Source organism: Anopheles merus, unplaced genomic scaffold (assembly GCF_017562075.2).
Source record: "Anopheles merus strain MAF unplaced genomic scaffold, AmerM5.1 LNR4001033, whole genome shotgun sequence".
Taxonomy (NCBI): domain Eukaryota; kingdom Metazoa; phylum Arthropoda; class Insecta; order Diptera; family Culicidae; genus Anopheles; species Anopheles merus.
The window spans coordinates 1-12341 of NW_024428613.1; the positions used below are offsets into that span (position 1 = coordinate 1).

Here is a 12341-nt window from a genome sequence, read left to right on the forward strand (position 1 = left end):
ATTAGCAGAATTAGAGGCGGCCTTTGCGAAATCACACTATCCGGATATCTACTGCCGGAGGAGCTAGCGCGTACCACTAAGCTGAACGAAGCCAGGATACAGGTAGGTTGACCTAGGCTGCTGGTGCCCATAGGAACCTCGTGTTGATGCGACTCTGTGACGCGTCGGGAAGGTGTTTTTTTTTTCTTCTGGGGGACAATAACACCGTAACGCGTGCTACAACTTCACACACACACCACCCACAAACGTCAGCTCTAGGCTCGACTCGGCACACATTTGGTATGCTAATTGACGAAAGTGAAAATTGAAAGTTTCATTCAAACTTGACGGCAACAATCGAAGACGTAGCGTGTACAGTGATACAGAAACAGACACACACGCACGCACAGACAGACGGGGAAAGCGTTGCAAAACGGCGTCTCCGGGTGGGAGCTGGAACGGCACCGGAATTACGGTGCCATCTATTATGCTAATTTGCACGTCGTTTCTACTTTCCACATTTACTTCCTTCTATTTTTATTCGCGCCTTCGCACCCTTGCAACGGCACAATGCGGCGGGTTTTTGTTTTGCTGGCGGCATATCTGCTGGCATCTATCTGGCATCGTTCTAGCCGTACGGCTTTGTGTCCTTTGCGCCCTGTGTGGCTGTCGAAGGATGATTTAATTTCCACGATCGACGCGTTCGATCGACCGTCGGTATTAGAATATTGCCCTCCGCGGAGCCTGTGTGAGCCCTTCGCAGGGTATCGATTTCTGTTCACGTGCTACGTTGCACATTCGATTTGGTGTAAGATGGTGGGATGAATGCAGAGTGGTGAAGTAGTACACAGTAATACGCTTATGTTGAATATTTGTAAAAAGGAACACGTTGGAAAGTGAAGCAAAAGAAGGACTCGTGTGTTTTTTGCTGTAAGGTTATTTTTTAAAGTTGCGACTGTTGGTGCACATGAGAACATTTGCTTGGAAAGAAATATCAGAAGATAAGGCAGCTTTCTATGGCAGCTATTGAACAAGACTTAAGACTGGAACAAACGTTTAGAGTTTGGAGTTTTATGGAGGTACACGATCCACATTGTCGAACAAACAGAAGGAAAATCAGTTCGAACAAACCAGTATGTTTTGGAATGTGAAGTTCGATATCCACCTATGCTGTGCATAGTCAATGGGGGCTTCACGGCTAGTTAGTTTTTGTATGGAGTTTGACAGTTGGAGGCTGAAATCATGTAACAAACAAACAAAACCACACAAAAAACTATCCTGCAATTTTCAGTCTAGATTATTCTAGCCATAAAGCTAGAATTAGATTCGAGTACCTGCTCGAAAACACGAGATTGTTTACATTTATCCCCGGTGCATAAAGAGATCAGGTGATGCAATAGAATCAAAGTGTATGTAGTCCAGGTGGTCTCATAGCATTTTTTTATAACCAATTTTGAACATCACTTTTTAACAGAACAAGTGAAAACTTTTGCTCAAACGAGCTTTCGGGGGCTTGACGAATACTCAAAACACCTTAAAATCTTCATTCAAAAGCAGAAGCGATAAAAATCAGCCTTCTAAATTCCTACATCTTGGGATAAGCCCACCTGTATATTATACTCACTTAGATAGCTGCTCGAAAACTGCTATACAATGCAACACAGCTGACAGGCTGAAATTTCAGCCTACAAACTTAAAATGGAAAGGGCCCCAATAATAGACTACTAATTTTTTCCAGTTTCTTGTACAAATCATTGCCAGTTCTCAACATACTTTGTCTGTCCTATTCGGGGCAATGTGTTCATAAGCACCGTAACTAGAAGTCAAACAATTGATCGTACACCTGCGATTGAACGGACAAAGTGCAACAAATGTGATCATAATATAGACAGAGACAGAGTCATAAGAAGACAGAACACCTTTTCGAACAGAGCCTTGTGGGTTTATCTTGTTCAAAGCTGACAGGGCACGGCTACAATAATCACCATTCCAAAACACACCACGCACGAATGAATAGATGCTATCGTAAAAAGGAGCAACAAAACTGTTGCCACACAACCTTCAAATGTCGAATCGTGCGAAAAGTGCTTGTCCCCTCAGTCAAACCCTCCGGAATGCCGATCCTCCTCTGACGCACCTCTGACGAACCGACAGCTCCATGCATGCTTGAGAGTGTGGCGCGTAAAATTTAGTCACGACTAGCCGGCGCTCAAATGACGAAATAATACTTATTGATTGCATCAATAATTCAATGAAGATCTCGCACGGGCACCGTGTGTGTGTGCGCCTTCTCGCCAGCCGTTTGGATCCAGCCAGCGGGAGGGAGTTTCGGGTGGCGTCTGGTGGCGCAACCGTTGCGGGCTAATGCTTGCCAGCCAGAGCCACGGTGTAGGCTCAAAAAACAGTCCCAGTCGTTGCCATCGGCGTCGGCTTGTGATGACAATGCGCTATGCTGTGCAATGTGCGTGAGCTGCATCGATTCCGGTTGTACGCGTTTGATCCAGCACGAGCCTGGTTCATCCGGCAGAAGACCTAAAAGGTGCCGTTCCTTGTGCGTTCTGAAACTTTCGTGCGATTTGTTTTTGCTGCTGCTTTGATCGATTTTTGTGCGGGCATGTTCGGGAATTTGTTTTCCGACGGACACACCAAATTCACCCGGACTGTCTCTCTCTCTCTCTTCCCCCTCATCGGGGTACGGTAGGAATGATTGTGCAGTGAACATAAAGGACGTCCTTGTGCGCACACCGATGGGATTGATTCGCTCCACCGGTACTGGATTCACTCTTATCAAAGGCTGGAATGCCATTGCCGTGGATCTCGGTGAACAAAGATGAAACCCATTTGCAGCAAAACTCTTTGCTCGGTTTTTGGGCCACCGCGCCTACCCCCTTCTGCCAACGGGCGCTGTGAATTTATTATTATTCTCTACACACTGCACACCGTTTCATACGCGGAAGCAGTCGGTCCCCGGTCCGTGCAATTATTTTGGGATATTCGAACCCTGCGTTGTTCGACGCCCGACCAGCCCTCCTCCCTTCCCCAGGTTTGGCGATTGTTTGGGACTGTTTCATCGTCGCTGTACAACAAAATAATCAATCTCCAGGGATGGAAGAAAGGTGCTCGGGAGAGGAATAACCAATAAAGCGAGCCAAACTAACTCATCGCATATTAACAGCTCGCGCCACTGATAGGCCGGCCAGGTAGACGGGGACCACTGTTATGGCAGGATTGGGGTTTGGGTCTTTTCTGGCACTGTCCTAGCCCCTTGGTGTTCGTGACTTGCAAGCAGCCCTAGTCCAGTGTGACGGATCGACATGAAAGCTACCGGACGGATCACGGACGACACGGAATCCACACTCATCATCATCAGCAGCAGCAGCAGCAGCAGCAGGTTCGTCCTCGTCGTCCTCCATCCACGTTTAGGCATCGAATCGGAACCAATTCTTCCCGCTCGCTAACGCCTAATCAGAAACATATTTTCAAAACAACATCCCACCCGCCATGTGCTACATACACATACACACTGCATGCGAATTTTTCTTCACCGCACAGCACATTAGCTTACGGCTCAGTGGATCATCCACAGGAGGTACCGGGAGTCGGGTCATCCTTTTATCTTTTAGCTGGACGCTGTTGGTTCCGTTGATGGACTCCGGTGCGCTGACATGAGCCTTCAGCGACGGCCACGGCAGGTGTATTGTCGCATTTCGTCGCAACCGGACACTGCAAAGAAGCGGTGGTCCGTTCTAACGGTTTGGGCTGAAGCTTCTCCCTGCATAATGCAATTGTGCAGCCATGCCAAGCTGTCTGTAGTGGTTTTTGGGAAGGGTCGGTGATGCAGCATTCCGTGGAATGCTGCGACTGTACGGGCTTGATTAGAGGCTAAATTGTAATTTGTTTTAGAATGCTAGCTAGCTACGCAAAATCGGAACCACTCCGAGTCACACATGTGCCAGCTAGAGCAAACTAACGCAAAACCATTAGAAGAAGCTAAACCATCCCCAACCATCACCACCACCTCCAGCCAGCTGTAGCTTCCTCCATAAATAATCCATCTCGAAGAAGGTTGCTCCCGAAAGAAAAACAAGCAAGCATTAGAAAAGAAACGTGCAAGAAAACTCCACAGCTCCAGCCAACAAAGCAGGCGCATGGTGGGCAAACAAAAAGAAAAACACGAACACGTTCAGCTGAACAGCAACGCAGTGGAGCGTTCGGGCGAGTTGAAGTTTAAAGTAACGCAAGAAACCCGTTTCCGTTCCCTTCGTTCGCTCTCTCTCTCCCCCTCTAAGCTGGTAAAACTTCGAACCCATCAAAGCATCGCCATCATCATCATCATCATCATCCTCGTCGTTGCCGTCATCTCATCTTAAGGACATCGTTCGCAAGGATGGTCTCGTCCGCCTTCTTGACTGACGGCAACTTTCACCCCCGCTTCATTCGTTGCTAAAGCATGGCGCCCGCAGAGCGAGCAAGAAACGTGTATATCGTTTCGGGCAAAAGAACAGTGCCAAGAAAATTACCTACCCAAGCAAGGATAGGGAGAGGGGGATCGGATCGACGGACGGAGTGAGAGCTGGGGGGGAGGGGGAGGGTGCGCGGCACGCGGCATTCCCGTTTGCTGTTAGTGTGTAATCTACAACATCAAATGGATCCTTAATTCAATTACTCCGCCTTCTTGGAAATTCCTCCATTACGGTCCCCCTTCGACCGGCGCCGGCGTCTTGCCTGCTGCCATTGCGTCTCTCGCTCTCGGCTCGCTACAAAATTCCTCGCTTCCGAACCGGTCGCGGGCAAAACCCCAGCTAAACCAGAAAAGGGCCCAAAGCCATAAGACACACAGGAGAGCGTCCACCCCAACCCCCGTGGATGGCACTCCCTCGAGGACACTTTTCCGTCCCGATGTTCCCCAGCTTCTCGCGTAGTTTATTTACGAGTTCAATTTCGACTCGACCACCGCTCCCCCTTTCTCCAGCTCACCCACTCTGCCGCTGTTTGCTTCCCTGGTGTGTTTCCTCCCTTTGCCTTACCCTTGACCCACGAGAACACGAAGCCATAAACTGTACACGTGAGTGTGTGCTGGTGTGTGTGTGTGTGTGTGTGTGTGTGTGTGTGTGTGTGTGGTGCTGGTGTGGGTATATTGTGTGGCTGTGGTGAAAGGAAAATGGCGGAACTAACCACCGCGCACGGTATTCGTGTCCACGGTGCTACAGCAGTTCCTAAGAAATGACAGCATCCGATAAGACGGAGGGGAGAAGCACAAACGTGCACTCCTCCTCTCGTGTGCGTGTTTTCCCCCTGTACGCGTACGTGTCGCGTACTCCTCTCCTCGGTTCGGCCCTACCAGCATTGCTAACCCACTGTGCTTGCTTGCTTGCTTGCTCAGGACGCTAAAAGGCACGGACAAAACTTTGCCCTCCTCATTTCGCGCGACTTCGAACGAGAAACAGTTAGGGGCGGAAGAAGGGACGATGCAAAAGGGCCGGAGCTGACAGATGGTACTACGTACAGAAGTGCGGGAACGGCAGCGGGAGCGGACGTAATGGAAAGGGGAGTTCCGGTGGAGGGAAGGGGGCGATGATTTCGAATAGCGGTATACACATTTATTTAAATAGAAGACAGCAACGCTCCACCCTCCGAACCGAACGACAGCCCCATTCTAGTGGGTTGGGATGGTAGGGCAGCCCATCTTCTATCAGCATTCAAGGCGCAAAAGGGAAGACAAAGGGCTGGCAAGGGGAGAAAGAAAATAAGAAAGGCAACAACAACAACAACAAAACAAGCAATAAATGAAATAAGGATAACGTCACCATCAGCGAAAGCAACAACCAGCAAGGGCACCATCGACAACGGCGGTATCGTTTTCGTTCCATTTTGTCCCATCGCCATAGCATTGTTGCTCGGAAGCGACGTTATTGCAAGTCAGTTGCTATTGCTTGAAGTTGCCCTCAGCATCTCCGCATTTCGTTTGCTGCGTAAAGGTTGCTCAGGATGATGAATTCCGCCCGCGAGCTGCACACTATTAACTAGGTCGATTCGTTCTGAAGTATCATAGTTCGTTGTCTAACGACCAATAGCTCATCATACTAAGGCTTCGAAGAAGACCAGTTTATATTTTCCATTTACTCCATATTGCCTTTGCTTACTTCGAAACAACAACACAACAGAAAGATACACAAGAAATAGCACGAGGCACGCATATGGCGAGGTGAAGAGTAGTAGCCATTGGGGATTGGCTAGCGCACGCTCAACAAAGCCCGGTGACGGTGATGGTAGTAGTGGTGATGGAGCGTTCTAAAAGCGAGCGTGAACGAGCGAACAAACGAACGGAACGACAGGCTCACACTAACACACGCTTAGCCACGTGCACGAACGCGTACGAAAAAGGGGAAGAACCCGAATGTGCCCGGTAGGACGAGCGGACGCAGCGAATGGTGTATATGGCGAATCGAGAGCAATACACACGGGGTTCGATTCAATAACATCCTTTTTCCTGGGACCTACTTTCTCTAGGCCAGGCGCCGATCCACCATGATGCCGACGTTTAAACCCCGGTCGAACGGTTGGTTCGCATAGCAAACGCACAGCAAATGCGCGTTACGTCCGCCATTTTACCGACGGCAGTGGAACAAAGCAGAATAGAAATGGTAGCGATTAAAATGTTTTTGCTGCGGAAATGTATTATGCAATCTTTTGTACACTATTCTACGCTGTTAAAATCAATGAAATAAAACCGTGAACATGAGGCACAGGTACAACAAAAAAGAGCCAATCAATTTCCCAATAACTACACCAACAGCGACCGACAGGCCGACCCGTTGGCGGTTCAAACACGCCAAAACGCTCGAAACACAGTTTTCTCCTCCGCTTGCTCACCACCACTTTTCACCACTTTTCCCCCAAACAGGTTTGGTTTCAGAATCGAAGAGCAAAGTACCGAAAGCAGGAAAAGCAGCTACAGAAGGCGCTCGCCCCCTCGGTCATACCGTCCTGCAATGGCATGATGCGCAACATCCAGGGCTACAGCGTTTCGAGAGGTTATCAACCGTATCCACATCCAAATTCAATCAACCGGTATCCCCAGGTATGCGAATGCGAGCAACGCGAGTAGCAAGAGGAAGAAAAAAAACAGGAAACATCCAGCGCCACACGAACTCACACAAACACACGGCAAGAGGCACATGCATAAGGACCATTTTCCCATCAGCCTGCCCATGGCCTGCCTTGTTTGCGCGTTTGGGGTTGTGTGAGCGGCGCTCGATGGAAGATTGAGAGTATTGATTTGTACTTTACCATTATTTTTTTCTTCCCTTCACCTGCTCTTCTCTTCCCTTCCGGTTGCGTTCCTGCTGCTGCTGCTTCTTTTCTCCCTCCCGTTTGTTTCTCCGTCAACCATCGCACCAGGACCTGTTCCAAATGGGAGCCTCATCCTATCCGGGCATGACGCAGCCATTCTCGATGACGCACGGTTCCAATATGGGTGCTGTTGGCGTTCGCCAGGACTCGATGGGTAAGTTTTTTTTTTGCACAGTGTTTCTTTTTTTCTCTCGCGCGCGATCTACCCCTCACTCTGCCCTATCTTCACCCAATTCCCAACCGGAAAACGCGTGACAGCGTGTTGCTGCTTCGCTGGAGAACGGGTACTAAGCGCAGGACGGCAGGACGAAATAGTAAACTGAAGTCGGAAATGGTTCGACACTGTTCTGTAAACGTTGGACAAGCAAAATATAGCCACACACACACACACATACACAGCTGCTTGCTAGCTAGCTCGTGGCACGGTTAGAGGCGTTAAACGAATCGCAGCAACCACAGCACGGTCCTTTGACAGCGCCCTGGCATGCTTTGATATTTATATATAAATAAATAAATGCCCACCACATGCCCGGTGGGATCGTCTCCCACCCTGGGTCGGAGAAGCGTGTTCAGCGGGAAAAGCAACGGAAAAGCCTGCATCTTGCAAGGAAATTTGCTATTTTCACCTCGCAAATGGAGAAAGCGATTTGGTGAAGGTGTTCTGGGCCGAGCACACGCCGGCAGCTTCCGGCAGCAAAAGTGAGCCTGTTTGGAAAGGCGTGAAAGAGCGCACAAACACACACACACACACACACACACACACACACACACACCACACACCACACACACACACACACACCACACACACACCACACACACACACACACACACACACCACACACACACACACACACACACACACACACACACACACACACACACACACACACACACACACACACCACACACACACACACACACACACACACACACACACACACACACACACACATGCGACCGTTTCGTCTTCGGTCACGAGGCGCACGTCTTTGGAAAATTTGTCATTTCCGCCGGGCGGTAATGATCAATAATGTTTCATCGTGTTTCTTCGGTTTTTTTTTTCTGTGTTGCCGTTACTGCAAGTTCTTTACACAGCACGCCCGGGTTGTTTCTTGAAGACGTTTTTTTTTTGCATTCCGGCATGAAAAGTAGAACTGTGAAGCAATACACAACATCGGTAACGTCCTGCCCTTACGGTGTTTGCACCTTCAATGCTCCAGATTCGTTAAAGATTGTATAGAACCGCCTCGCATTTAAGTGTTGTCGCATTTGAACCTTTTTCTTGCATTGCATTTTAATTCACAAACTCTTTTCTTATCTCTTCCCATCCACATCGCACCCACAGGAATGACGGCCGAGGACGAATGGTACAACAAAAGCTTATCGGCACTGCGAATGAACAGCTCCCATCATCCGAATCTGTCCGCACCGATGCTGCAATACCAAACATAATTAATGTAGATCAAATGAATACCAAACAGTAGAACACACATACACACGCACACAACCAAACACATCCAGCCACAACTTCCGCTCTGCGTTGCGTCGAGCCATCAAACCCCTCCCACCCACAAGGAAAGGACAACAGCACAGCGGAACCAGGCGGAGTGGTGGATGCATCGGAAACCTGCCCCGTTTAACCGAGTGCCATGCTGCAACGGGCAGCGAAAATGCATCGAACTGCAACGGGACAATGCAGTTGCTCACCAACCCCACCATTCTGGCCTAAACCCCATCATTCCCGGGGCTCGAGTTTTGTGGGTAAATCCCCAGCGCCATGTTGCCGAACGCCATCTACCCTTCCTCATTCGCGATCACTTAACTTCGACACACAGCACTCAGGGCCAACAGCCCGGAAATGGCCATTATTTTTCAGGCTCACCCTTTGCTGCGTCCTGTCAACACTGCTCCTCGCAAAAAAAAGAATTCCAATTCACTTTTATGCTTCATTGTTATTGATGATGGAGATTTTTCATCATCAGGCTACGCGCACAGCCCCACACAATTTGCCTATTATTGACCAATGAACGTTAAACAGAACGAGAGACAAAGAAAAAAAGGCGAAAGAGAGAGAGAGAGAGAGAGAAAAAGGAAAAACTTCGGAAAACCGTTTAGTGTCCCGGCTGGTCGGAAAATGCTAATTGATTTAATTTATTGCGTGCGGCAACGAAACAGCACTCGCTTGTGCGTCTCGGTGTGAGTATAGTAAGCATGTGAGAAAAAGGCTGCAATTGTTGGTGGCGTTCATCGTGCGTGTAACGTTTTTGCGCAATAAAACTCACCATAATTGGCGCTCATCACATGCCGTGAATGGCCGATGCCGAAGGAGCTTGGAATGAGTGGAGGGTCTAGTTATAGGCACTACAACAATGAAAAAGACGTCATGCGTCTGCGGTCGGTTGACAGCGGAAAAGGCACAACTATCAAATACTATCGTCTAATGCACCTAATGAAAAATCAAAACTAACTTCCCCATTTACACGCGGGGATGCAACCGGAGCAGGAGGGAACCTGGCAAGACAAGCAGGCAAGGAATGATGGCGGTACGTTGCACGTGGTCCCGTGTTCACTTCAGTCATTCCACTTTTCATCCGTACCTCATCATCCAAAAGAAGAAAAGTTAAAGGTGGTAGTCATTTTCAAACCTAAGCAATTCATTCATATACCAGGATACACACAAAAAAGGTCGCAAAGGAGGAATATAAAGAGAATGATCTTCACTCGGCGGAAAGGGGGAAAAGCACAGGCCCAAAAGCGCAACAAATCAATAGATCCTTCCGATTTGCTATCCGAACGTGTGTCCCACAGACCACAAGGTACATTCGTTCGATCTAAGCGTATGAAAATGAAAACATAGCTAAATTATTTTATTTAACACAGTGCAAGAAAATTAATGCAGCAAGCAGGTATGCGTGCCACGTGCAAGCAGTACCGCGAAGGAAACACTACCAGCGATCTCTAGTTGACCGTGATGGCCGTGGTGGTTGCCATGGATATTACGGTGTTGGAAGTGTTGGACTGGATGACTGGTAGGATGGAAACAGTGTGGTATGTGTGTCACCTTCGAGCACACTTCACTTCCGCGCACGCACACAGCACACACATTCTGCCAATGCTGCAACCATACTTGTATATAGAACAATAACGAGTAGTAAGGAATATTGAGGAAAGGAGAAGAAAGAAACTCCACGAATACTATAAACAGGGCTGCGCTGCTGCTACAATATAATACCAGCTGCTGCTAGTATTATAATGCTCAGTATAACTAATGGGAAATATGTGGGAATAGCGGGGTAAGCATAGCATAAAGCACGAGCAATGAGCAACACAAATCCAAAAGCACCCCCAGCCAGCAAGCATGGGGATAGGCACGGCGGCAAAGATAGAGAGAGAGCGAAGGGGGAAAAACACACAGACACACACACACACACACAAAACAATCCAGAAAAGCGTTTGAATTTTATGTAGATGTAAATATTATAAGGATACATTAAAATTAATACAATCGTCAAGTAAAGCGCGCTGTTCGGTTGCGTGTGTTTGCGCCCGTCCTTCGTTGCGTTGTCTGTGAGAAACGAACCTTTCCCCTACCTGCGCTGAAGATATGCAATCCGCAGCGCTAAAGCTCCTTATTGCCGTTTCATTAAGCCGTTAATCTATGTGTTGTTTGGTGGCAAAATTTTAAGGTAGGTATTTTTGTATCATTTCAAAGGGCTTTATGGGCTTGTGTAGGTTTTAGAAAGATTTTCAAATGTTTAAAAAAAGCTTAATTTTGTCCCCTTATTACGATTAAATTCGTCCCACGATGATTTGGCCGCATCGCATCAAGTTGGAAAGAAAAATTGAAAATTGAAAGTCAAAACATCGAGCAACCGATTCAAAAATATGTGAAAAACAGTAAGGCGATCGTGAGACTAAATTAAAACAATTCGACCAAAACCGTCCCAACACACTTTCGGATGCATTTATGCAATTGCAACTGCCACGTCGTCACCCGGCCACCCGGATGCGTGTTGAATTGGTTATTGATTTTTATTCTCTGCACTAAACCGGTTGTTGTTTTGTTTTGTCTCGCTTAGTTAAATTTTATCGATAGCATTCATTCATAGTCGCATAATGAAACGTTATAAAATCGCACCTCCTGTGTGCCTCTTAACGATCAAACCTGTTGCTGTTACTCTGTCTCTCCTGTCTGTCGTATCCCTTTACTTCTGTGCACGTGTTATCTGCTTGGATCATGGTCATTATCATTTCAAAACTGAACATTGCTCCTCTCTCTCTCTCTCTCTCTCGTGCTAGGGCGTAGCTAGTGAGTGTTTGGCTCTCCAATATGCTCTATTACATTATCGCTATACAAAGGGTTTAAAGAAAACACTGCATATCTCACTGTTTTCGGTTTTCTTCTGTATTACGCTCCACTGCCACGTTCTACCTACTGAGTAGGGCCGATCGTTGTAGCTTTCTGCGTGCTTTCTCTGTTTTATTACATTGTCATTTGCGTTTCAGCAGCAACAGCGCTCCCACACGCTCCTGAACCCCTCTTCCTGTCACTTCCAAGAAGAGGCACTTCTCACAAGCCTGCATATATATCTGCTGCTTCGGCCTAGCTCTAGTTAGTTTTTTGATTTTTTTTTAATCATTCCTACACACAGGACGAATGTGTCTCTCCGATGGCATTTTTATAGCAATGCTACGTATGTGTATACATATAGATGTGTGTATGTGTGTAAAGATGTGGACGTGTAAAAAGAATCAAGGATAAGATTGACCAACCCGCGACAATCAAAACAAGGCCCAAAAAGGGGGAACAAACCAATAGTCACTTGCAAAGTGTCGCCGATATGTGAAGCCTCAACTGACCGGAGCGGAGCAGCGAAATAAAGCTAACTCTAGGCCTACTACATCGTTGATGATCAAAATTGGAACCCGAGCATCTAACCTTCAAGTGGTGGCCCTTATAGGCGAACACATTGCTATTTTGCTGTTTTCGTGTGTATGCGCGTCTTTTT

The 12341-nt window shown here is 47.7% G+C and overlaps 1 protein-coding gene and 1 long non-coding RNA gene across 2 annotated transcripts; both read left to right on the forward strand.

The window, feature by feature from the left end:
* Positions 1-4: 4 nt before the first annotated feature.
* On the forward strand, positions 5-9935 carry LOC121603309 (homeobox protein prophet of Pit-1-like; the record flags this gene model as incomplete). The annotated part of the gene is given in 5 exon segments (XM_041931977.1): positions 5-53; positions 56-102; positions 6884-7060; positions 7381-7486; positions 8678-9935. Coding segments are annotated over 5 exon segments (486 nt in total), but the record flags the coding sequence as incomplete, so codon positions are not given.
* LOC121603310 lies at positions 6363-6731 on the forward strand. The gene is made up of 2 exons (XR_006006649.1): positions 6363-6410; positions 6490-6731. It is a non-coding gene; the product is annotated as an uncharacterized LOC121603310 (long non-coding RNA).
* Positions 9936-12341: the final 2406 nt, after the last annotated feature.